This window comes from Acomys russatus, chromosome 19 (assembly GCF_903995435.1).
Source record: "Acomys russatus chromosome 19, mAcoRus1.1, whole genome shotgun sequence".
Taxonomy (NCBI): domain Eukaryota; kingdom Metazoa; phylum Chordata; class Mammalia; order Rodentia; family Muridae; genus Acomys; species Acomys russatus.
The window spans coordinates 13,367,440-13,393,483 of record NC_067155.1 but is presented as its reverse complement, the minus strand read 5'-3'; the positions used below and the strand labels follow the sequence as shown (position 1 = coordinate 13,393,483).

At 51.0% G+C, this 26,044-nt stretch overlaps 1 protein-coding gene across 1 annotated transcript in view; it reads right to left on the bottom strand.

Moving 5' to 3' along the window:
* The window catches only part of Nova2 (NOVA alternative splicing regulator 2), a 36,484-nt gene extending 23,995 nt beyond the window's left edge, over window positions 1-12,489 (bottom strand). The window contains exon 1 of the mRNA XM_051162485.1: window positions 12,369-12,489. Within this exon, the coding sequence (XP_051018442.1) occupies window positions 12,369-12,453 (85 nt within the window). The 5' untranslated portion in view covers window positions 12,454-12,489. The remainder of the gene's footprint in view (window positions 1-12,368) is intronic.
* Between the last annotated feature and the right edge of the window lie 13,555 nt (window positions 12,490-26,044).

Below are 26,044 nucleotides of genomic sequence, written 5' to 3'. Positions count from 1 at the left end.
CTCCTTCGCCCCCAGGGAGGCTTCTCATCCATCATCCAGACCCCTGCTCAATTCACTTTATTTCTTCTCTCCCCACCCCCCTCTTTCTTACAGCAGCCTAGCCTAGCCAAGTATCTTAGGCTGGCCTCAAATTTATAATCCTCCTGCCTCAGTCATTCAAGTGTTGGAATGACATGCTACATATGACTACTAAGCTTCCCGAAAGTTCCTATTGTCTCTGACGGCTGCGATGTCCATGCATCGTTTCCTCTGTCCTGTTACCCCTCGGGCTCTAGCTGCCGATTTCCACATGGAGCAGGCAGACTCTCCCAAATAATGTGTGAATTCTGTTTCGAAAGCCTTGATGGCGGCACACACCTTTAATCCCAGCACTCGGGAGGCAGAGGCAGGTGGATCCCTGTGAGTTTGAGACCAGCCTGATCTACAAAGTGAGTTCAGGACAGCCAAGGCTACACAGAGAAACCCTGTCTCGAAAAGCCACGAAAAGTCAAAACAAAAACAAAAATAAGAAAGTCTGGATAAGACTAGGCAATGTTGGCACATGGCTTTAATCCTCCTAGCACTCAGGAGACAACAGAGGGTTTCTGTGAGTTCAAGGCCAGCCTGGTATACAGAGGGAGTTCCAGGACAGCCAGGGCTACACAGAGAAACCCTGTCTCAAACAAAACAAAACAAACAAACAAACAAACACCCCAGCTAACCAAACCAAAAATGCAAAACAAACAAAAAAATGAAGAGAGAAAGAAAGAAAGAAAAATACCTGGATGGCTTTGGAGGTACTGTTCCACATCTTTAGACCTCAACATCCTACCAGTAAATTTGGGGACACAGTTGCACTGGCTTTCGGGGGATATATTCATTCACTCGACGATGAGCTAGAATGTAGCTATGATGTCCTGGGCACACAGCATTGATAGAACGCCATATGCCACTGTCATCACTAACATCCACTGTTTGCTTGTTTTGAGGCTGGCTGTTCTGTAACTCACTATGTAAACCAGGCTGCTCTCCAACTCACAGAGATCCTCCTGCCTCTGCCGCGGGACTGCTAGGATCACCGCGAACCACTCTGGGACTTGTTTTGTTTTTTGTTTCGAGACAAGTTGTCTCTAGTTCAGGGAGGCCTTGAACTCCCGAGCCCCCTGCCTCAGCCTTCCACGAGCTTGGAGTAAAGCACTGATCAGTGTTCAGCATGTAATGGGTGCTCTGTGCTCTGTGAATGCAAATCCAATGCTTAAGACTTGGGGATTTTGGGGGGGAGGGAGCAGAAAGAGAGGGAATTCTGTCTCTCATCATCTAGTCTGTGGGCTGCCCGATGCTGTGCCCTACTTTTGGGAAGAGGAACAAACGTTCTGTTTGAATTGTTTTCTAGCCACCCGCTCTGTGTGTGTATGTATGTACCACATGTGGAGGTCAGAGAATAATCTGTGGCAACCAGGTCTCCTCTTCTAATTAGGTCATCACACACGGCAGTATCTTACCAGCTGAGCCATCTCACCTGTTTTTCTTTTTGTGGATTGAACTCAGGGTTCTCACCTACTAGACAACTACTCTACCCTGGAGCCACACCCCCAGCCCCTCACTGGGGGATTCTAGGCAGGGCTCTACCACTGAGCCACACCCCCAGCCCCTCACTGGGGGATTCTAGGCAGGGGCTCTACCACTGATCCATGACCCCCAGCCCCTCACTGGGGGATTCCAGGAAGGTGCTCTACCACTGATCCATGACCCCCAGCCCCTCACTGGGGGATTCTAGGCAGGGGCTCTACCACTGAGCCATGCCCCAGCCTCTCACTGGGGGATTCTAGGCAGGGGCTCTACCACTGAGCCACACCCTCAGCCCCTCACTGGGGGATTCTAGGCAGGGGCTCTACCACTGAGCCACACCCCCAGCCCCTCACTTGGGGATTCTAGGCAGGGGCTCTACCACTGAGCCACACCCCCAGCCCCTCACTGGGGGATTCTAGGCAGGAGCTCTACCACTGAGCCACACCCCCAACACCTAAAATGGGTAGACTTGAAGCAAGTGCTTTACCACCTAGCTACATTTCTAGCCTTCTTTTTAGTTTTTTTTATTTTGAGATAGGATCTAACTAAGTTACCCAGAACGCCCTTCAACTCAGGATCCTCCTTGCCTCTGTCTCCAGAACAGCTGAAATTACAGGCCAGCACTTTCACAACCATGCCTGGGGAAGGCCTTGTGATGTAAGGGCAACCCCCTAGCTCCTGTCTGGAATCCCTCTAGCACCTTCCGTTGTAGAGCATTGCTATTATAAGTTTGCTCCCCACCCCTACCCCATGCGTGCGTGCGTGTGTGTGTGTGTGTGTGTGTGTGTGTGTGTGTTTCATATGTGTGTGGGTGCACAGATGGCACAGTGTGAATATGGATGTCAGAGACTTGATTTTCTCCCTCCACATTATGGGTACCAGGGAGTGAACTCAGGTGATCAGCCTTGGTGGGAAGTATGTTTTTGTTTTTGTTGTTGTTGTTGTTGTTTTGTTTTGTTTTTTTTATCTGCTGAGCTACCTCACTCACTTTCTCCCACCAGGTACTTTGTTTCTGCCCTCCTATGTGCCTGTGAATCGTAACATGTTTGCTTCCCCTCCTCTTCTTTCTTCCCTTCTCGCCACAAGCCCTCCCCTGAACACCTGCTCAGTGCTGGTGCTTGCATTAGATGCTGGGGATACAGCAGGGAGGCCACACAGACAGTTCCTTTCTCCTTAAGCTCCATCTAAGACATATAAACACTTTTATTTAAAGGCGGCGGGGAGGTGGGGGGGGGGGAGGATGGAATTCTGGGGGACGGCTCCAAAGATCTCACACCAGGCATGGCTGTGCATGTTCTTCTGTATCCTAGCACTCAGGAAGCTAAAGTATTTGAAATGTCCAGCCCATCAGTGTGGGCTTATGTTAAAACAAAACCAAAACCAACCAACCAAACAAACAAACAAACACAAGCCAAAGAAACCTGGGCTGGCGCAATGGCTCTATAGCTAAGGAGGCTTGCCTCCAAACCTGACATCTGGAGTTGGATCCCTTAATCCCACAGAGTGGAAGAAGAGAAACCTCCTTAGGTTGTTTTTTGACTTCCACTGTGTATACTCTGTCCCTCCTTCTCTCTGTCTGTCTGTCTCTCCGTCTCTTTCTCTCTCCCCCGTACACACACACACACACACACACACACACACACACACACGCACACTAACTAATTAACTAAATAAATGCAATTAAGGCAAACAACTGTGGTGGAAGGGCGACAGATACCATAGCCGGGCATGCTGGGGCACACCTGTAATCCCAGCACCAGTGAGGCATTAACAGGAGGGACAGGAGCTCAAGGCAAGCCTGCACTACAGAAAGAACTGCAGGCCGGCCTGCCCAACACGAGACTCTTGTCTCCGAAAAGAAAACCAAGAAGCAGCCGGGTGTGGTGGCGCATGCCTTTAATCCCAGCACTCGGGAGGCAGAGGCAGGCGGATCTCTGTGAGTTCGAGGCCAGCCTGGTCTACTAAGGGAGTCCAGGACAGCCAAGGCTACACAGAGAAACCCTGTCTTGAAAAAAAATATGTATGTATGTATGTATGTATGTATGTATGTATCATCCATTCATTCATCCATCATCTATGTAAGATCTGAAGTCAGAAAAGGGAGGAACAAGAGAGAGTAAACGAAGGTAAAGTAAGAACAAAGTACCATGACTTATACTTATGAAAACATCATAATGAGGGGCCAGCCAGATGCCTCGGCAGGTAAAAGCATTTGTCACCAACCCTCCTGCTTGAGAGGTTGATTCCTAAAGCCCCCATGGTGGAAGGAGAGAACCGCTGTTCTCTGCCATCCACACGTGTGCTGAGGCACATACACCCACACACACACTCGCGCATGCAGGCACGCGTGAGCACGCACAAACACAGGGTGAGTACATGTAACTTAACATGTCAAAAAGTTATAATAAAACTCATTGTTTTACACATCCAAAAAAAAAAAAAAAAATTACTGAAAGAAAACAACCCAGCAAAGGAGTGGGGATGAGGTTGAAAAACCATTGCCAAGCCGGACGGGGTGGCACACGCCATTAGTACCAGCACTCGGGAGGCAGAGGCAGGCAGATTCTGTGAGTTCAAGGCCAGCCTGGTCTACAAAAGAGAGTCCAAGACAACCAGGGCTCTACACAGAGAAACCCTGTCTCAAAAACCCTAAAAAACAAGCAAACAAAAAACCATTGCCAAATAAGTACAAAATTGCTTTTCATGCATTGATGCTTTTACAGTGCACCAGTGTAAACTTAACAATAGCCAAGAAGAAAATTAAAACACTTATGGGTGATGAGGCTTCCTACCTGGAAAAACTCAGAACTCTTCTCTCCAAAAGTCCCCACTGCGGACCTCTGTCTGTTTCCCATCCTTTTTAGAAACTTCTACCTATCCTTCCTGTTTAGGCCATGTCATACCATAGAGAGCCACCTCTTTTGGGTGGAAGCCAGGCCTGTGTTTCCTACAGCAAAGGCAGAGACACTGACCTTGGCTGAACCTGGAACCCCCAGACTTCACAGGCTTTTCCCTGTCTGAACAACCAGTGTGGAACTTTCTGTGCCCATGAGGAAGAGAGGCCAGAGGCCAGAACTCATGCTCGTCCACTCCCAGCCAGTTCTCAGTAGCTCCTTTGGGGTTCACGCTGCCCCAAGGGCCCAGTGACAGCGACAGAGAAGTTGATAAGGAAAGCTACTATGCCCACCCCCCTTTTTTGTTGTTATTTTGTTTTGTTTTTCGAGACAGGGTTTCTCTGTGTAGCCTTTACTATCCTGGGCTCGCTTTGTAGACCAGGCTGGCCTCGAACTCACAGCGATCCGCCTGCCTCTGCCTCCCGAGTGCTGGGAATAAAGGCGTGCGCCACCACCGCCCGGTTTACCCTGCCCTTCTTGCACATCTCTCCCCCAGGGCCGCAGTGTCAGCCACGCCCATATTTAGATGAAGCTGGGTTGTCTGGCTGCTTCTGCTTACTATTGCCCCTGGTCAGCTCTTCCTTTTGTGCCCACCTCTGTTGACGATGCTTCCGGTACATTCGACTGGTGCCCTGCCTTGCAAAGCAGTCTTTGTTTACCCAAGAGGTCTGGACTCTCAAGATAAGAGTGGGACACTGTCACAGAGTGGATCTGGTAAGGTGGTTTAGTTCTCTGGGGGATCACCAGTGACAAAATTAGAGCCCCGCCTGACATAGTGGCACACATCTGTAATCCCACTACTCAAGAGACAGAGGCATGAGGCTTGCTGCAAGTTCAAAGCCAGCTTTGGCTACACGGCAAAACTTTTATCTTAATACAAAACAAAGCACCACGCATACACATGTGCGTGCACACACACACACAACAACAACAACAACAAAAACCCCAAACCCACAAATCATTTGAGACTTGGCGAGACAGCTCAGTGGTGAACAGTGTTTGCTGTGCAACCAGGAAGACCTGAGTTTGGATTCTAGCACCTATACAAAAAGTCTCACACTCAAGTATGCCTTTAAACCCAGTGCTGTAGTGGGTGGAGACAGGACACTCACTGGCACTTACTTGCTGTCAGCCTGGCCAAAAATAAGTGAGATCCGTATTCAAGTAGAGACTTCAACCCCAAGGAATAAGACAAAAAAGGGAGAGCGGACATTGGGGATCGCCCTCTAGCCTCCATGCATACGCACAGGCACGCACGCATGCACGCGCATGTACGGACATGGGATCAAAGAAGCACAGATCTTAGGTTGGTTGTTCCCTCAGGAAGCCAAAGCTGGGATGCCGTCCTCATGGTACCCGTTCTTGTGGGAGCTGGGATTGGAAAGTTGACGCATTATGTGTAAGCAAGGGAAGGCCTGGGTGCGAGATTGGGAACATCTTTGAGAGCGTGGCGGGTGTTCCTGGGAAAACCAAGACGCGTCTGTCCAGGCTATGGTGCTACAGCGTGTGCTGGGGAGGGGTGGGACATCGAGGCATTTGGGGATCCCCCCCCCCCAGGGAATGATCATGTGCCGGTTTGTGTGGAGAAGCAGCCTATCTGGCTTGGGCGTGTTCAGGGCGACATTCTGAAGGCGTGACTCTGTTAGAGAGACTCAAGAGACCAGTACAGCGGGTCGGGAGATGTAGCGTAGGGGTAGCGCACTTACCTAGCATATGTGAGGTCCTGGGTTCAATTCCCTAGCATACCAAAATAGAGGAAAAGAGGAGGGGGGTGGGGAAGAAGGGTCCGGCAGGATGGCTTGTCAAATCAGTGACCTGTGTTTGATGCCTGGGACTCATACTGTGGAAGGAAAGAACCAGTTTCCACCAGCTGACCTGACATGCCCTCCACTTGAATGAATAAATGTCATATGACTATAAACAAACCAAACCAAACAAAAAGCAAGGCTAAAGCCCCCTCAGGGCAACTTTCACTTAAAGGACAACAACAACAACAAATTATTCTGGGGCCGAAGAAATAACAAGCTAGCAAAGAGCACATATTACTTTTGCACAATGTCTGGAGTTTGGGCCCCAGAACTGACATCTGGTGGCTTACAACTGCTATTAACTCCTGATCCGGGAGGGGGGGGGGTCCCACGCCTCTGGCCTCTGATGGCATCTGCACATATGAGCATATGCGCGCGCTCGTGCACACACACACACACACACACACACACACACACACACACACACAATTTAACACAATAAAAATAATTTAAAAAAAAAATTAGTCAACCAGGTGGTAGCGGCACATGCCTTTAATCCCAGCACTCGGGAGGCAGAGGCAGGCGGATCGCTGTGAGTTCGAGGCCAGCCTGGTCTACAAATCAAGTCCAGGACAGCCAAGGTTACGCAGAGAAACCCTGTCTTGGAAAAAAAAAAAAAAACCAATAAACAAATAAGTAATAAGAAGGACTGGTCTTCCAGATTCTTGGTGGCAGAGTTGGGGGTCACGGCGGGGTGTGGAGATGGGTCATGAGTGACAGTGCATGCCTGCAAGAGGAGTTTGGATACCCAGAAACCACACGGATGCCGGAAGGGATTTCTAACATGGGTCACCACGTCTAGCTCTCACAGGGAATTTCAGTAACTAGACAGAACCACCCAGACCGGTCAACTTATCTTGGGCTGTCCCCTTTTTCCAGAGGGAGAGACTGAAGCGTGGAGCATCGACTTTTACTTGCTGAGAGCCAAGAATGCTTTGAACCTTGCAAACTTTCCTTCCATGGCTGTTGCTTTTGTTTTTTTTCTAATGCGTATGCGTACTTTGCTTAAGCACGTGGTGCCCAGATTATACATGCTAGCAGAAGCACTCAGAGATATAAAACGAATCTTTAAAGGATGTTTGCCAGCATTGTACGTGCACCGTATAGGTGCCTAGTGCCTTCAGAAGCCAGAAGAAGGCCTTGAGTCCCCTGAAACTGTAGTTACAATTGGTGGCGAGCCACCGTGTATAGGTGCTGAGAATTGAACCAGAATCCTCTGCAAGAAAAAAACATGTACTCTTTGTTGCTGTTATTTTTTTTTTCTTTGTTTGTTTTTGTTTTTTGTTCTTTGCTTTGTTTTGAGACAGGGTTTCTCTGTGTAGCCTTGGCTGTCCTGGACTCACTTTGTAGACCAGGCTGGCCTCGAACTCACAGAGACCCGCCTGCCTCTGCCTCTGCCTCTGCCTCTGGGAGTGCTGGGGTTAAAGGTGTGCGCCACCACGGTGCCAGGTTTAAAACATGCACTCTTAACTGTTGAGCCGTCTCTCCAGCCTCCATCCTTCCTTCCTGGGCTTTTGTCCTGGTGACTTTTCCTTTCGGTTGCAGTAAGGGATACTGGGGTTGAGATCTGGGTGGGGGTGCTCCGGTTTGTGAGGTACATTTTGTGCCTGCAGGTGGTGGGACAGTAGAAGTGGGAACACAGGTAATATTATGGGCTGCACTACAGGCGCCACTCCTTTAAAGTTATTTGTGTGTGTGTGTGTGTGTGTCTGGTGCGCACAGGCGTGCAGAGGACAACTTTGTGAAGGTGGCGTTTTCCTTTCACCTTTATGTGAGCCTCAGGGACCACATCCACTTGGCCAGGCTTATGCAGAAAGCATATGGACCAGCTAAGCCACCTCTAGGCTCTCTCCTGGGGATTTTTTTTTTTTTTTTTTTTTTTTTTTTAATTTTTCAAGACAGGGTTGCTCTGCATAGCCTTGGCTGTCCAGGACTTGCTTTGTAGACCAGGCTGGCCTCAAACTCACAGTGATCCACCTGCTTCTGCCTCCCCACGTGCTGGGATTAAAGGCGTGCGCCACTGTGCCTGGCTCTCCAGGGACACTAAGTCTACCAGACAGGTTTTCTCCCCAAACTTTGATACTGGGCATGGAACTCAGTACCTTGCACATGCTTGACAAGATTTGATTGTTGAGCCACGCCCCCAGCCCCTCCCTGGGGGATTCTAGGCAGGGGCTCTACCACTGAGCCACGCCCCCAGCCCCTCCCTGGGGGATTCTAGGCAGGGGCTCTACCACTGAGCCACGCCCCCAGCCCCTCCCTGGGGGATTCTAGGCAGGGGCTCTACCACTGAGCCACGCCCCCAGCCCCTCCCTGGGGGATTCTAGGCAGGTGCTCTACCACTGAGCCACATCCCCAGCCCTGTTTTTTTAATTTGTTTATTCACTTTATTGTTTTTTATTTTAAGACAGGGTCTGGGCTATGTAACCCCAGGATGGCCTTGAACTTCTGGTCATCCTGCCTTAACCTCTTCATAGCTGGTATGACAGGCAGTTTATTTTATGTCTTCCAAGAACTCCCTGAGCTGGCTTTTTCTTCCAATCTCTTCACTGGAACCCTCTTGCCCCATTACCTCCTTTTCCTCCCAATGGCATCTGTCAGCCAGTCAGGTGCCAGACACCAGCCAGAGGAGCCGTTATCCTCCGCTCTTCTCCTTGCCCCTAAGGACAAGGAGGAGGGCAGGAGGAGGAGGGTCTGTCTGGCCTGTTATCACTAGTGGTGGCCAAGTAGAGCCCCCTCGCCACTCTGAACCTCAGAGCCCCTCTCTGATCAGAGCCCTCACCATAGAGTCCGTCCACACAGGGGAGCCAAGCCTCCTGAGTTCAAATCGCAGTCCCACTGCTTCTCAGCTGAACGAGCTCCAGTTGTTCGTTTGATAGATGATTAGCAGGACCGGAGGCACTCAATGACCCGTGTCCAGTACTTCCCAGCACCATAAATGTTAGCCATTATTATAATTTATTATTATTATTTTAATTTTACATCATAGCATGTTGGGAGAATGAGATGCGATTGCATGTCAGGCATTAAGCAATGGTATTGCTAGCCATTATGACATTGTCAATGTAGTTCTTGTCAAAGCCTGTATTTGGAAGCCGGGAACACGGAAGCTCAGAAAGAGGCTGGGAATCGATCACGCATCTCATAGACACCATTGTCCCCCACTGAAATAAACTAGCAAGTTTGAGATCAAAGCCGCCCAGGTGCGGTGGCACATGCCTTTAATCCCAGCACTAGGGAGGTAGAGGCAGGAGGATTGCTTTGAGTTCGAGGCCCCAGCCTGGTTTACAAAGTGAGTCTAGGACAGCCAAGGCTTCACAGAGAAACCTTGTCTCAAAGAGAGAGAGAGAGAGAGAGATTGTGTGTGCTGGGTTGTGATGGCACACGCCTTTCATCCCAGCACTCGGGAGGCAGAGGCAGGAGGATCACTGTTAGTTTGAGGCCAGCCTGGTCTACAAAGCGAGCCCAGGACAGTAAATCCTACACAAAGAGACTCTATCTCAAAAAAAATCCAAGAGAGGGGCTGGATGGAGAGATGGCCCAATGATTAAGAGCACTGTCTGCTCTTCCAAAGGACCCAGGTTCAATTCCCAGCCACCACATGGCCGCTCACAACTGTCTGTAATTCCAGTTCCAATGGCTCTGACACCCTCACGCTAAAGTAAAATTAAATAAATTATTAAAAAAAAATCCAAGAGAGAGAGAAAGAGAGAGATATCAAAGCCATTAACATTTGCCCTGCCACAAACCATTCCTCTCCGGGCTGTCAATAGAGGACAAGCCCTTTTGTATCTCCTGGCCTCAGTTTCCCCATACATGGTCTGGAGGTGTGGAAGGGTTTGCAGGTGATGAGCTCTAAAGACTCCACTTAGTTTTGCCACTGTAGAAGGAAATATGAAATCCCAGTTGCTAAGGCTCTGTGACCTGCGACCCATCAGCCCAGGGTTCAATGAATCTTAGACCTGTCACTTAGGAGTCCCATGACCTTGCACAAGCTGTTTCATCTCACTGCGGCTCAGTTTCCTTCACTGGTAAAAAAAAAAAAAAAACACCCCTCAGATAATCTCTCGTATTGAGAAATTCACCCAGATCCCAGGTGAGCGCCCAGCTGAAGCACCAGAAGGGGCCATCAGCAGCAGCCAGTTGTGGCCACCACCACCGGCCGGTAATGTGCCGCCTGGCCAAATCTGGGTCCCTGACTTTGACTGGAGCTGGCCAACAGCAGCCTGGCAGGAAGGAAGAAAGGAAGTCGGCTTTGGACATTTTCATGTGTGTGCTGGGGGGGGGGGGGAGTACAGGAAGGCAGACAGGAAATTCTCTCCCACCCCTCCCCCAACTTCCCTTTCCTTCAATTTCTGCTGAGCATCCCCACCCATGCATCCAATGCGGACTTGGGATCCTGTCCCACCTGCCTCGAGGTGAGGGGGTGGGGGGCGTGAAAGAAAGAAGCGGGGGGGGGGGGAGACGGGTGTGTTCTAGGGGAGGTGGTGGGCAGTGGGCACCTGACTGTCCCTGAGCCAGGTTAGAAGGAAGGTTACATACACTGTTTAAGAGAAGATGAAGAGAGGATTTTGGACAGGGTGATCATAAGGGAGCGTCTATCTATTTTGGGGTCTCCCTCCTTTCGGAGAGCTGGAGCGCTCTGAGGATCTCCCTTCTGTCCTACTTGTTCCCTGCTTAGCTTGGCTTTTTCTGTTATGCACACTTCTCCCCGGATGACACACATAGAGGGGTCGGTTTTGTGTAGCCTACACATCTCTGAGGTCTCGAACAGGGAGCCGCCACACGCACGCACACACGTGCGCGCACACACATGTCCTCCGTTGTTGTCACACCCTGTTATCTCTCCCACATCTCTGGTGTGACACACCCAGCTTTTCTACACACACCTCCCTGTGCCACACATCCACACACATTTGGGTGTCACACGTCTCCACGTTCGCGTGTCCTGAGCATGCGTTGCCCAGTCACTTGGAACTCCATTTTTCCATTTCCTTGTGCACACACCCTCAGTGGGTTTCACTGAACCACGAGCCCGGGCTCTCCGTTTCATACTCCCACCACCCCCCAGTTACACACCCCCTCTGATGTCACTGCTGCACACCTCCATGTGTCACACCCAGCCTCTGTGGAGTCACACCCACACCCTTTTCCATGTCACATCCCACCACCAGCTTCTCCTGGTCCCACTCCACCCCGTACACACAGGTATCCCACACACTGAACCCCTTTCCCCGATGATCCACATATATTTTCATGGTTCACACCCAGAGTCCATCCGTTCTTCCTCCCTACACACCCCCTTGCATGTCACACACCCCCTCTCACTCATGTGTCACAGTACAAGAGCCCCCTCCAAGGGCACATACCTTCCCTTGTCACACGTCTCCCCTGGAGGGTCTTAAATGCAGCTGGTCTTTTACATATATACTTACAGCCTGCCCCCCCCCCCCCCGCTACCCTGTCACATCCATGGTCACATATCCAGGCCCTACAGGACCTACCAGAGCTATACACCTGTCCTAGCTAGCCTTCCATCGCCATCCCCTCCAATTTTACACACCCACCCTTTCCTCCTTGTCATCCAACACACCCACCCAGCCTGTCCCTATGCATGGTCCTGCATGCTGTCCACACCCGCCCCTTTCCGGGACAACCCTTGCCCAGGACATCCCCAGGGAGGGAGGCTCAGAAGCTCCCGGTCCACAGGCCTATCTCTACTCCTTCCCCTCCCCCAACCGGGACACGCAAGCCCCGGAGAACACCCCTGCCCCCGAAAGGGTCACATCACACACCCCTCAAGGACACACTGGTCCAGGAGGGACCCACGCCCCTCATCCTTGTCTCCCTCACACACCACAAGGACACTTACCACCCCCTCCCCCCCAGCCCCTCTCTTCGCAGACAAAGCTCTCAGCCCCCGGGGCCTCGGCGACAAGAGAAAGGGGTCCGTCCGGCCCCCAGTTCCTCACGGAGGGGCGCCCCTCCCTTCCCCGGAGCACTTGCACCTGCCAGCCCGGGATTGGGGGGGTTGATGATGGAGGACGGCGATGCCCCCTTCGGCGCGCGATCCCCCCACCCCCCCGCCCCCCGCCGAGGTCCCTGAGCCTTGTCTCACCTCCCGTGTTGCTGCGCTTGGTGCAGACCACCTCGGGGGGCGTCTCGAGGGGCCTCTTGCGGGAATCCGGGGCCTCGGGCTCCATGGGGGGGGCCTGGGGCGGCGGCTGCTGCTGCTGCGGCGGCTGCGGCGGCGGCGGCGGCTGCTGTGGCGGCGGCGACGGCTGCTGGGGAGGCTGGGGCTGCGGCGGCGGCGGCGGCGGCGGGGGCGGCGGCGGCTGCGGGGCCGCGGAGGCCGTGAAGAGGCCGTGCACCGCGCCGGCGGCCATCATCCTCATGGTGGGGGGGCGGGGGAGGGGGAGGGGAGGGAGGGGGAGGGGAGGGGGAGGCAAAGAGGGGGGAGGGGAGCGGCGGGGAGGGAAGCAGGAGGGGGCTGTCGGGGGGAGAGCGCTGACAGAGCTGAGAAGACGAAGGGGAGCAGGATGGAGAGGGTATGGGGACGGTCTGGGATGGAGAACTGAGGGGTGGGGTCCTGGTCTCTCAAAGATCACCGAAGCAGGGCACTTGGCTGAGCCAGTGAGGTGCAGCGACAGGACACCCTCCCTATACCCTTTCTTGGGGGCTCCCCACAGATGCGAAGGGCCGAGCCCCCCTCCCAAGGCCCTGCTCAGGGCGGGGGGCCGGAGATAAGAAGCGGAGGCGGCCGCTAGTAGGGGGCCGGGGGGCGGCGGGCGCGGGCGGCAGCGGAGTCGGGGCTGGTGGCGGTGGCTGCTGGCCCGAGCATCTTCTCAGCCTAGGCTCCCACAGCGTCCTGGCCCCTCCCACCCTCGCAAGGCCACGCCCATGCCAGGCAAGGCCTCGCCCTTCGGCGTCCCCATTGGTCCACCCTTGAAGCCTGGGCCACGGTCTCCGGGTTGGCCACGCCCATCACACTTGGAAGCTAGAGACCTGACAACCCCCCCTGCAGGGTATATTAAGGACCGCGAGGCTCCTCCACGCCTTCCTTCCTTACCCTTCACCCTTTTATTTGTGGAGGGGCGGGGCGGGACGGAGTGTAACGGTAGCCCAAGCTGGCTTTGAACTCATTATGTAGCACAGGCCAGCCTTGAACTCCTGTTTCTCCTGCCTCCATCTCCCTAGGGGGATGTGCACAGCACTCCTAGCTACCTCTTGCTTCTAAAGAACATTACTTGTACACTCGCTATGTGCCAGCAGTGGGTCTAAGAGATCCCACAGGGAAACGACGATAGGATGTACTTTTGTTATTCTGTCTTACAGATGAGGACAGTGGGCCTTAAGAGACCCGAAACAGCCAAGCGTGGGCGCTCACTCATGTAGTCCAGCACTTGACAGAAGGGGACAGGAGGATTGCCTTGAGTGTGAGGCCAGACTTGGGCTACAATGTAAGACCCTTTGTTAAGAAAACAATCAGCCAAAGGAACAAGAAGAAAACAAAACAATCAACATACACACACACACACAAGAAAATAAAAGAAAACAAAAAAAAAAAAAAAAGAAAGAAAGACAAGAAAAGGAAACAATGTCAAGGGGTCTGGTACCACTTGTTTGAAAAAAAAAGAAGTATCCTTTCATGTCACCTGACAGTCAGCGAGGAAATTCCACTTTGGATGGTCCATGAAAAGTGGACACAAAGCTGCTGTCCAGCTCACGGGACTGAAATCCAGTTTAAGCAAGTAGCTGTCCCAGAAGCCGACTGGCACCCCCTCTTATCAACAGTTACTGATAGCCCACCCACTGAGTGACAGATACTGCCCTAGACCCTGGGACACAGCCTGGAACAAAACAGCCTTAGTGCTTTGTAGAGTGAGACTGTCATTCTGGTCACTCATTAGGAAATTTTGATTTTCAGATGACAGAGTGGAGGCTGTAGAAAGGCTTTTCCAAGGGCACATGGCTAGATTGAGAGAAAACTGGGATTTGGACAGAGGACAAGCTTAATTTCAGAGCCCAAAGTCATCGGGAGGCTCTTCCTTGGAGTGGGTCGTCGCCAATATTCTGTGTTCTCAGATATATGCGTGTTCAGCTCCTTAGATTCCTGGTCTCCAGGGTCTCTCCTTCCTTTCTAGCTTAGTCAGAGGCGAGTTTAGCCCCCCCTGAGGGGTCCAGGAAGAGGTAATGTGGCAGCTGGGGGGGGTGTCTGTGGCACTGGGATCTATTCCACCCCCCCTGCCCCTCCCATGTTATGCTCTCAGGTCCCCAGGACAGTAGAGGCAGCAGATGGCCTGGGGTGGATGAGGTGGACGTCCATCTGTCCCCTCCCCCCATTGTCCCTTCAGCTAAGGGGGATGGGAGAGGGTTGTGGTCCACTGCAGTCTGGATCCTCCCCCTCTATCTTCCTGGAGGGAGCTGAGGAGCTGGTTGCCATGGAGACAGAGAAGAGGCAAGAGGGGATGCAGGGAAGTACTGAGGTTGGGCCGAGATCTACACCTTAAGACCTTAGTATCTCACAGACCCACACTACCCAGGTGACATTTCCCACCATCCACAGAGTTGCGTGTGAAGTTCTCTCACACACAAGCATACTCCGTCACATGGGGCACACATGTTTCCACATTGATTCAAAAGGACTGACAAGAGAGGACAAGCAGGACACTTGTGTACACACACACACACACACACACACACACACCCTATAATGCACGCTCAGCCATTCACACTCGGGCGCCCACACACAAATGGATAGATGTGTATTTAATATCAAAGCAGTGACATCTAATAATCCAAATATGTCCCGTGTAGGCGTATTTAGACTCACAGTTCCAAATTTGCTCCCCCACCCTGAGAAGCTACACATACATGATCAAAGCCACAAGAAACATACAACCTCGCTTACATAAGACATATGTGTCAGTGACATGGGAGGTCTAAACCCAGTATCCTTCGTTATAGCTTAACATAAACTGGGGACTGTGCATATTTAGACACAGGCCCAGCAAAGTCTGGCACACACAAATGACTGGACTCCAAGGGCCACTCAGCGACAAGTGCACAGCACACTTGGGCTACTGTGCGTTGAGGAGCCCCCACTCCTTTCCCCTGAGTCCTGCCTGTGGCCCCTGTTCCACCCAGCCCTCCCAAACACTCCCCGTTTGGACCCACACAAAACAGCATGGTCGGTCGGGCACTCACACTCACACAAACACAAACCTCCTCCTAGATATTTTTAAACCAAGGCTAGTTCTGCTGTCATGGCAACCGCCCCAAACCCATCACCATAGCAACCCAACGTCAGCTTTCCAAGCACCAAATCCTGGGGGATTGTAAGGCCCCAATCAGAGGTAGGTGGAGGGGGCCGCACCTTCTCCCTTCATCTGTGCCACCCCAGTGCTTTCAGGGGGATGGTTACCCAGTCTGGACAGGGTCCAGAACCAGGGCCACCAGAGACCCACGCCATGCTAGGGAAGGGCAGCTTCATTCTTCCCTGTCTCTGCGAGGCTGTATGCAGGAGTTCGTTGGTGCACGGGTGGGCTGCAGACTGGACACACGGGGAGCCTGGGTTTGAATCCTGCCTCTGTCGTTTTCATACTGGCTGACTTGGCTATATCCTCACCTTCTCTGAGTCTTATAGTATTAATTCTGAAAAGGTTTCATTCACACTTTAACCCTGTAAAGGATCAAACGGTGATTCAGTGGTTAGAAGTCTGTGCTCAGCCTGGTGAGAGGGCGCAGTGCTTGCCAACCTGTTTGAAGACCTGAATTTGATCCCTGGGACACACATTGTGAAAGGAGGGAACTTACTCCTGCATTTCCATGCATTTTCTGCAAGTGGTCCTCTGAACACACACACACACACACACACACACACACACACACACAAGCACATATGCACACACGTATAAATCTAAATTAAACATAATTTAAAAAAATAAAAGTGAAAAATCAAGCGGAGGCAGACAGAAGCTAGCCTTCCCAAGTTTCTGACTTATTGGGAACAAATGCAAATGGATTTTCTTTCCCTGAAACAAACTTGGGGGTAAATGGTGGGGACCTGTCCTCACGCTGAGGTATAGACTGCTGTTTTAAGAATTTTGAAGGTATTAATTAATTTTAGATTTAACTATGGCTGTATGGTTAAGTTGTTTATTCTGACTTCCTTTTGCAGAAAACAACAACAACAACAACAAAAAAAAAACAGGTCTGGAGAGTGTGCTGCCACCTAGATACTAAGGCTTTTTAAGGGAGTCCATGTATGACCTTGTATGTGGTAGCCAAGAGCACTAGTGTTGAGTCACGCCCCCAGCCCCTCACTGGGGGATTCTAGGCAGAGGCTCTACCACTGAGCCACACCCCCAGCCCCTCACTGGGGGATTCTAGGCAGGGGCTCTACCAGTGAGCCACACCCCCAGCCCCTCACTGGGGGATTCTAGGCAGGGGCTCTACCACTGAGCCACACCCCCAGCCCCTCACTGGGGGATTCTAGGCAGGGGCTCTACCACTGAGCCACACCCCCAGCCCCTCACTGGGGGATTCTAGGCAGGGGCTCTACCACTGAGCCACACCTGAGCCCCTCACTGGAGGATTCTAGGCAGGGGCTCTACCACTGAGCCACGCCCCCAGCCCCTCACTGGGGAAGTCTAGGCAAGCACTCCACGGCTGGATGAGACTTCCAGTACTTTCTTTACTTTTTAGTTTTGAGACAGAGTCTCTCTATGCATTTTGTTTGTTCTTGTTTTTCGAGACAAGGTTTCTCTATGTAACAGCTCTGGCTATCATGGAACTTGTTTTGTAGAGCAGCCTGGCCTCGAACTCACAGAGATCAGCCTGCCTCTGCTTCGGGGGGGGGGGGGGGCAGGATCAAAGATGTGCGCCACCTCGCTGGGCTCCTCTATATGTATTCTTGGTTGCCTTGGAACCCACAGAGAACCTTCTGCGCGGGCACTACACACACGTAGGAGCCACTATGTATGGCCGGCTTACTTTTCCCTTTGAGTCCGGATCTCATTAAGTTACTCTGGCTGGCCTTCAATTCACAACCTTCCTGCTTCCTACCTGGCTGGAAATTACAGGACTGCACTAGCAGGCCCCAGTCAAGCACCGTTTTGAAGGATGGAGTTTGAAACCCAGGAAGCCAAGGTCGCATTCCAAGGCATCCTTCCCCTCCACTTCTCAATGAGGGAGTTTGGAGGAAGGGGTAGCATGGTGGATTCTTGGAGAGACTTTGCAGCTTTTGTGTTTTCGGATGAGAGGCTTTCAGCTTTCTAGCCTGCAAAAAAAAAAAAGGGGGGGGGGTGTTAGGAGATGACACGGTACCGCTGGCTGGGGCGTAAGGAGGATGAGCTAAGCAGTTAGTTCTAAGGGGCCTCTGAGGACTGGCTGGCTCTGGGCGCTCGGTGTAGGTGGGAGCAGATCCGGAGAGGTGGGACCAGAGGGCAAGTAGGCAGGTGTCAAGTGCGCAGGCTCAGAGAGAGAGGGAGGGAGGGAGGGAGGGAGGGAGGGAGAGAGAGAGGCCCCGCCCTCCCTCTCCCTTCCAGCTGTTTGACCTCTATCCAGCTATCCAGCCTGGGCTCTCTCCTAGTCTGTCACCATCTGTCAAATGGGAATCATAACAGTTCTGAGGGCGTGGTGAGGACTTCGCCAAGCCCAAAGCAGCGAAACAAAGAGCTGAGTCTGAGCTGTAGAGAAGATCACACATCTCTTCGGGAGTTGGGAGAGGCAGGTCTGTGTGGTGCAGGGCTTTTTTGCAAACTTTCTGAACTCGCTGTAAGAACTTAATTTCTGGGCTTTTGAGGTGGCTCAGTGGGTAAAGGCCCTGACTGCTAAGTCGGGTGACAGAGTTCGATCTCTGACATCCTCATAATGGAAGGAGAAAAGCAAGTCCTGGGACTGTCATTTGATCTCCATGAACCTCACCTCTACGCAAGATACATTTCTCTGTCTGTCTGTGTCTCTGTCTCTTCCTTGGTTTTCGAGACACGGTTTCTCTGTGTAACCTTGGCTGCTGTCCTGGACTCACTCTGTAGACCAGGCTGGCCTCAAACTCACAGAGATCCACCTGCCTCTGCCTCCCGAGTGCTGGGCTTAAAGACCTGCGCCACCACGCCCGGGCCGTTTATTTATCTTTAACTTAACCGCCTTTAATCCCAGCACAGGGAGGCCGAGGCAGGCAGATCTCTGTGAGTTCGAGGCCAGCCTGGTCTACAGAGTGAGTTCTAAGACAGCCAATGTCATACAGAGAGACCCTGTCTCGAAAAACAAATAAACAAACAAACATACAAAAAATATATTCTGTGCATATAGTGTCTTGCCCACATTTATGTATGCGTACCCCGTGTGTGCCTGGTATCTACAGAGGTCTCTTGAATTGGAGTTAGGGGATCGTTGTAAGGCACTCCGTGGGTATTGGGAGCCAAACTCAGATCACCTGCAAGAGCAGTAAGGGCTCCTAACTGCTGAGCCATTCTTCCAGTCCCTAAATAAAAAATTTAAAAGGAATTATTTTTTTTATGGTAATGCAAGGCATACACCTAAATACAAACGTTTTTTAAAAATGAAAATATGGGCTGTCTCTACCTTAGTCCAGGTGTGTGAGTGTGTGTCTATGAGTGTTTGTGTGAGTGTGTATGAGTGTGTGTGTGTGTTGATTTTTGAGACAGAGTCTCATGCAACCCAACCTAGACTGAGCTCCCTAAACCGCTGAGGATGGCAATTGAACCAGATCCTTCTGGCTGGAGTTACATGTGTGTGTTCCCCTACATCTGGTTCAGCCTGGAGCCATTTCTTCTTCCGTTACTGCCTTCCTCCTGCTCCACCTCCTCTTTCTCTTCTTTCTCTTTCTCTGTCTCTCTCTCTCTCTCTCTCTCTTTGACACAGGGTTTCTCTGTGTAGCCTTGGCTGTCCTGGACTTGCTTTGTAGACTACGCTGGCCTCAAATTCATAGCAATCCACCTGCCCCTGCCTCTGCCTCCTGAGTGCTGGGATTAAAGGTGTGCGCCACCACCGCTTGGCTTCTTTCTTTCTTTCTTTTTTTCTTTTTCTTTTTTAGTTTTTCCAGACAGGGTTTCTTTGTGTAGCCTTGGCTGTCCTGGACTCGCTTTGTAGACCAAGCTGGCCTTGAACTCACAGAGATCTGCCTGCCTCTACCTCCCTGAGTGCTGGGATTAAAGGCGTGTGCCACCGTGCCTGGCTCCTCTTCTTTCTTACAGAGTCTTATTGTGTAGACCAGGCTGGCTTCAGACTCACAGAGATCTGCCTGCTTTTGCTTCTCAGTCCTGGGGTTACTGGTGTGCGCATGGATGTGCTGTTTATTTTTACATAAGAATTTAATCTTAGCTTAATATTAGAGTATCTTCATTGCTTTTCAGAGTTGACTGATGTTTAAATTTTATTATCAATGTGAAGGAGAGATACACCTGTTTTTTAGTATCTCAAGTGTGGGATCGCAACGGTCTTGTGAGAAAACAGGTGAGGTTAATCCACTAGAAGACCGACCACTTCGTGCGGGAGCTTGATTGTTGCCAGCTGAAAAGATCCCTTGAACAGACTCTGGGAGGAGATATATAAATGAACCCAAAACTGGAGGCGGGGCTTTTGGAGACTTCGGATAGTTTTGGCTGTTCATCGCTGCCCTTCGAAACACTCCTAGAGAGAACAGCTTGAGGGAAGGCATCGGGGCTCCTGCTGAGCTTCCGGGTTCTGGTTACTGTAGGTTCCAGCAGAAGAAATCCTGCTGATCACGCCAGGAGAATTGTTCCTCAGAACTGATATACTTATAGTTTTGTTATTGTGTTCTTTAATCCTCTGTTCCTATTGTTTTGGTTAGTTGGGTTATACGTGACATACGCTCGATTAATAAGTTGTAATAAAATATATTGGTTAAGAAAATTGAGCCTACATCAATGCCTAGAATAGAAAGTGTTAGGAGCGGCTACGTGTGGTGGCACAGACCTGTAATCCCAGTGCTTGGGAGCCTGGAGCAGGATGATCAAGAGTTCCAGGCTAGCCTTGGCTAAATAGTGAGTTTGAGGCCAGCCTGAACTATGAGAGACCTTGTCTAAAATCAAAGCAAATGAAAATGAAATGATGGAAATGTGTTTGAGGCTGTTTTGGAAATGGCTGGGAATTCTGTCCTACCCTTAAGCAAAATTTCATTTCCTGACTTTTGTCTTTATGCACATGTTTGGAGCCCAAGGGTCAACCGCCTCTTCTTCAGGAGCTAGCTACCCTGTGCTTTCAAGACACAGTCTCTCATGGCCTGGAGCTTGCTGGACAGGCTACACTAGCTGCTCAGTCAGCCACAGGGATCCTCCTGTCTCCACCTCCCTGGTACTGGGATTACAAGAGTGCACCACCACACCTGGCTATCTCCTAGCAGTTCTGGGGATCGAACTCTGGCCCTCACACTTGTACAGCAAGCACTTTACCAACTGAGCCATCTCCTGGCTTCCTCTTTTTCTTTCTTTAACTTTTTCAAAAAAAAAAAAAAAAAAAAAGCTTATGGGTATGAGCATTTGCCTGCATGTATATCTATGCACTGAGTGCAAAAAGTGCTCAAGGAGGTCAGAAGAGGGAGCCCGGATACGCAGACTTGGAGTTACAAGTGGTTGTGAGCCACCATGTGGGTGTGAGGACCTGAACCTGGGTCCTCTGGAGGAGCAGCCAGTGTTCACAACTGTTGAGCCATCTCTCCAGCCCCTTCCCCCATTTTAAATCATCCTGGGATGGAACCCAGGGCCTTGCATGTACCAGGTAAACACCCTTACTGCTGAGGTGGACTGTAGACAAATACTGGGCCCCAGCCACTGGGTCTTTTTATCCCTAATGATGTCTTTGTAAGATGGAAAAATACCGGGGTCCAGAGAAGTCTTAGAATTTTTTTTTTTTTTTTTTTTTTGAGACAAGGTCTCACATATAGCCTTGGCTGCCCTGAACCTTGATATATAGCTAAGGCTGGCCTGGAATTCCTTTCTCCTGCCTCCACCTCCCAAGGGCTGGGATTACAAGCATGAACAGCCGAGGGTTTTATTTTGCCCTGGAGCTCACAGGAATTTGGAGCCAGAGCCAGGGCTAGAATCCTTCTCTTGTCTCTCAGGCTTGTGTCCCGGCGGCACTGGCTGCTACCTTGGTGGTTTTGGCATCTGACTGAGTCCCCACCCCCACCCCCAGCCTTAACATCTCCCTGGGACTCTGTAACTGCCGCTGGGATCAGGTCCAAACTCTGCCAGTTGCTCAGGCCAGAAACCCTGCCGTTGCCCTAGACACCCTTGCTTTCCCCATACCCCAAGCCAAGCCATCAGCAGACTCTTTCTTCTAGGCCTTAAGGTTACAAATCTCCCTTCTCCTCCTCACTTCCGTCAGCAGCTCCAGGTCCTCAGGACCTCCTCCCAACTGGCACTCCCAGAAGTCTTGCCCTTCAGTCAGCAGCTTCCATGCTCACCCACCCATCCCAGAATGCAGCTGTACCCCTCTTTTTCTTCTTCTTTGTTTGTTTGTTTTTTGAGACCAGGTCTTTGGAAGTCCCAGCTGACCTTAAACTTGCTGCAGATTTCCTGATCTCCTGTGCCTGCCTGACAAATGCTGGACTACAGCTTTGTATCACTTCCACTCTACCTAGGCTTTCCTTCCTTTTCTTCTTTTTCCTTCCTTCCTTCCTCCTTTCCTTCCTTCCTCCCTCCCTCCTCCCTCTCTCCCTCCCTTCCTCCTTCCTTCCTCTCTCCCATCTGCTCTCCCTCCTTCCCCCTTCTTCCTCCTCCTCTTCCTTCCTTCCATGGGCTGTTTATTTGTTTTTCATGTGCATGCGTGCCTGCATGAGTTGACCTGTGCAGACGCCCTGGAACTGATGTGACAGGTGTTTGTGAGCTGCCATGTGGTACTAGGAACCAAACACAGGTCCTTTACAAGAGCAGTGAGTGTTGTTGTTGTTTGCTTTTTTATTTTTTAATACATTTTATTAATTTATTCATATTACATCTCAATTGTTATCCCATCCCTTGTATCCTCCCATTCCTCTCTCCCTCCTATTTTCCCCTTACTCCCCTCCCCTATGACTGTGACTGTGGGGGACCTCCTCCCCCTCTATATGCTCATAGGGTATCAGTGTTTTTTTTTTTTTTTTTTTTTTTTTTTTTTTAAAGTTATGTATTTTATGTGTATGAATGCTCTCTCTGTCTACCTGTACTCCTGCATGCCAGAAGAGGGCGCCAGATCCCATTATAGATGGTTGGCAGCCACCATGTGGTTGCTGGGAATTGAACTCAGGTCCTCTGGAAGAGCAGCCAGTGCTCTTACCCACTGAGACATCTCTCCAGCCCTGGGTTTTGCTTTTCACCTTACTGACTAGTAGTCCATAGCCTGTGTCATTTCACGTGCGGATGGACTCTGCTTCCGATCTTGGCTACTGTGAATCACACAGCACATGCAGCGGGGGAGGGGGGGAGGTGGGTGCCGGCCACTCCGGCGTGCTGTCTGTGGCTCTACTTCCAACCTTGGGCTTGTGGAGAAAGGGGCTTTCTGGTGTATCCGTCCACAGATGTGGAGACACTGAGGCACAAGGAACAAGGAGGATATATCTATCACAAGCAGAATAGCAACAGAACTGGTCTTCTGTTGGTTAGGTTTGAGAGAGGGTCTCGCGTAGCCCAGGCTGGTCTGCAATTCACTATGTAGCTAAGGATGACCCTGGCTTTCTGACTTTCTTGACTCTATTTCTAAAATGTTGGAATTGACAGCAAAAGCCACCATGTCTGTTGTGCTGCTGGGGGTGTTGTTTGTTTTTTGTCATCCAGATACTAGCTAGCATCATCTGCGGGTGGGGGGTGGGATGGGGTGGGGAGGGGGGAGGAGACCTCAATTGAGGAATTGTCTACATCACACTGGCCTGAGAAGGGCCAAGCCTGCGGGGCATTTTTCTTAATTTGTGATTGATGTGAGAGGTGCCACCTGTGGGCAATTGGTCCTGGCTTGTATGTACTCCTGCCTGTATGTACTCCTGCAAGCCAGAAGAGGGCGCCATATCACATTACAGATGGTTATGACTCACACCATGTGGTTGCTGGGAATTGAACTCAGGACCTTTGGAAGAACAGGCGGCGCTCTTAACCACTGAGCCATCTCTCCATGTTTTTCTTTCTTCCAAGTCAGGGTTTCTCTGTATAGCCTTGGCTGCCCTGGACTTGCTTTGTAGACCAGGCTGGCCTCAAACTCACAGCAATCTGCCTGGGATCAAAGGTGTGTGCCACCACTGCCCGGCTGCATCATGTTTTTAAGGTTCATCCATGCTAAGGCAATGCATTAGCGCTCCATTTTTATGGCCAAATAATATTCCATGGTAAAGATATATTACATATTTTGTTTTTGTTTTTCAAGATAGGGTTTTTCTGTAGCCCTGGCTGTCCTGGAACTCACTCTGTATACCAGACTGGTCTCGAACTCACGAGATCTGCCTGCCTCTGCCTCCCAAGTGGTAGGATTAAAGGCGTGCGCCACCACCGCCTGGCTAAGATATACTGCATTGTGCTCACATATTTGTTGTTTGATGGGCATTTAGGTTCTTTACATCTGTGGCTGCTGTGAGTAATGCTGCTGTGAACGTTCATGTGTCAGTGTTTGTCCACCTGTTTTCAGTTTTCTTGGGTGCAGTCCTGGGAGTCGAATTGCTGTGTTATGTGACTATTCTATTTATGATGCGCACACGCATACGTGTGTGTGTGTGTGTGTGTGTGTTGTAAGCACACAAGTGTGCGCATGTGCAGAGATGTGTGAGAAAACTTTTCCTAGGGAGGTGCCACACACATCGATTCACCCTACATAGGAAACCCATGACAGACCAAAGTACAGATGCCACCAGAGTCCAACTTGGTGAACAATTGAGTTTTATTGGGGTTACTTACCGGAACAGAAATGACTCAAAGACAGTTACATCATCAAAGCCCACCTCAGTATGGGTAACGGGTCACCAGAGTTGGGAATCGGAAGCACACTGCACAGCCTGCAGGCAGCTCAACAGGTTGCAGAGCATGCTTTCCAAGTGACTTTGGTCTAAACCTCTTCCAGGCAATCTGGCTGGTTTCTGCTTCTTCCAGGTATCTGGTCTGGTGTCACAGTCTTCTTTGCAGCTTTCTCTACCACTGAGCCACGCCCCAGCCCCTCACTGGGGGAGTCTAGGCAGGGAGGGGTTCTACCACTGAGCCACGCCCCCAGACCCTCACTGGAGGATTCTAGGCAGGGGCTCTACCACTGAGCCACACTCCCATCCCCTCATTGGGGGATTCTAGGCAGGGGCTCTACCACTGAGCCACGCCCCCAGCCCCTCAATGGGGGATTCTAGGCAGGGGCTCTACCACTGAGCCACGCCCCCAGACCCTCACTGGGGGATTCTAGGCAGGGGCTCTACCACTGAGCCACGGCCTTAGCCCCTCTAGGCAGGGGCTCTACCACTGAGCCATGCCCCCAGCCCCTCACTGGGGGATTCTAGGCAGGGCTCTACCACTGAGCCACACCCCCAGCCCCTCACTGGGGGATTCTACAACTAAACCTTTGTCCTGCTTTAGATTTGTCTATTTATTTATTTATCTTTTGTGTATGTATTGTATGTGTGTCTGTGTGTGTACAGACCAGAGGTGGATATTGGGTGCCTTCCTCAGAGTCTCCACACCTTATTTTTTTGAGATCAGGATCTCTCATTGAACCAGGAGCTCACTGATGGGCTAGGCAGGCTGGCCATGAACTCTTGGTATCTTTCTGTATTTGCTTTGTTAGAACTAGGATTACAGACCCTATGGTTGTAGCCATGCACCCTAACACACACACACACACACACACACACATACACGTGTTATTAAAAAATAGAACAAGCAAACTACTCCAGCCTGACGTGATGGCATGTGCCTTTAGCACTCAGGAGACAGAGGCAGGAGGATTTCTGTAAGTTCAAGGATAGCCTGATCTATATAGTGAAATTCAGGCTAGTCTTTCACAACCATCCACTTTGACGGGATCTGACACCCTCCTCTGACCTCTGCAGGCACCAGGCACACTCGTGGTGCACATACATACATACATGCAGGCGTAAAACTCATACACATAAAATGAATAAATATTGAAAAAAAAGAAGAGAATATTGAAAAAAAATGCTTACTTTGTTGTGTTGTTTGAGCTTTAACGAAGCCATACCCCGGGCATGGTAATACACTCCTACAATCCCAGTACTGGGGGAGGCAGGTGGAGGCAGGAGCATCGGAAATTCAAGGATGCATAGGGAGTTGGAGACCAGCTTGGGCTCCTTGAGGTTCTTTTCCCCAAAACCTCTAAGCACACGCACTAACAAAGCCACGTCCACCAAAGTGATCAGGTAGCCTTAGGCATACACCGAACGCAGAGAAACCTCGACGTGTCCTTACAGTACAGAACATCCTTGGAGCTTCCGGATTTAGAGGCCAGGAAAGCCTCATTTGCGCATGTACCACACTCTATTCCTTCCCTCTCCCTTCCCTGTGGGCGCGGCCTGTCCTGCTACAGGGGGTGATGGGCGGGGTCAAAATGTTACTTCCTGGACACTCGCTCCGCCCACTCCAGGGAACCACCTTTTTTTGATTGGCAGCATGACTATCCAATAATGACTGGAAAGGGCACCGATGTTTAGACACGCCTCTTCCGATCAGACGAATCGCAAGCTATGGAAGGCGGGTTCTCCTATGGGGGCGGGACTGAGTGACGGGCGTCGTTTTTGACTTATGGAAACATGGCTGCCTGTAAGGCTAGACCAATCAGAAGTGAGGAGGT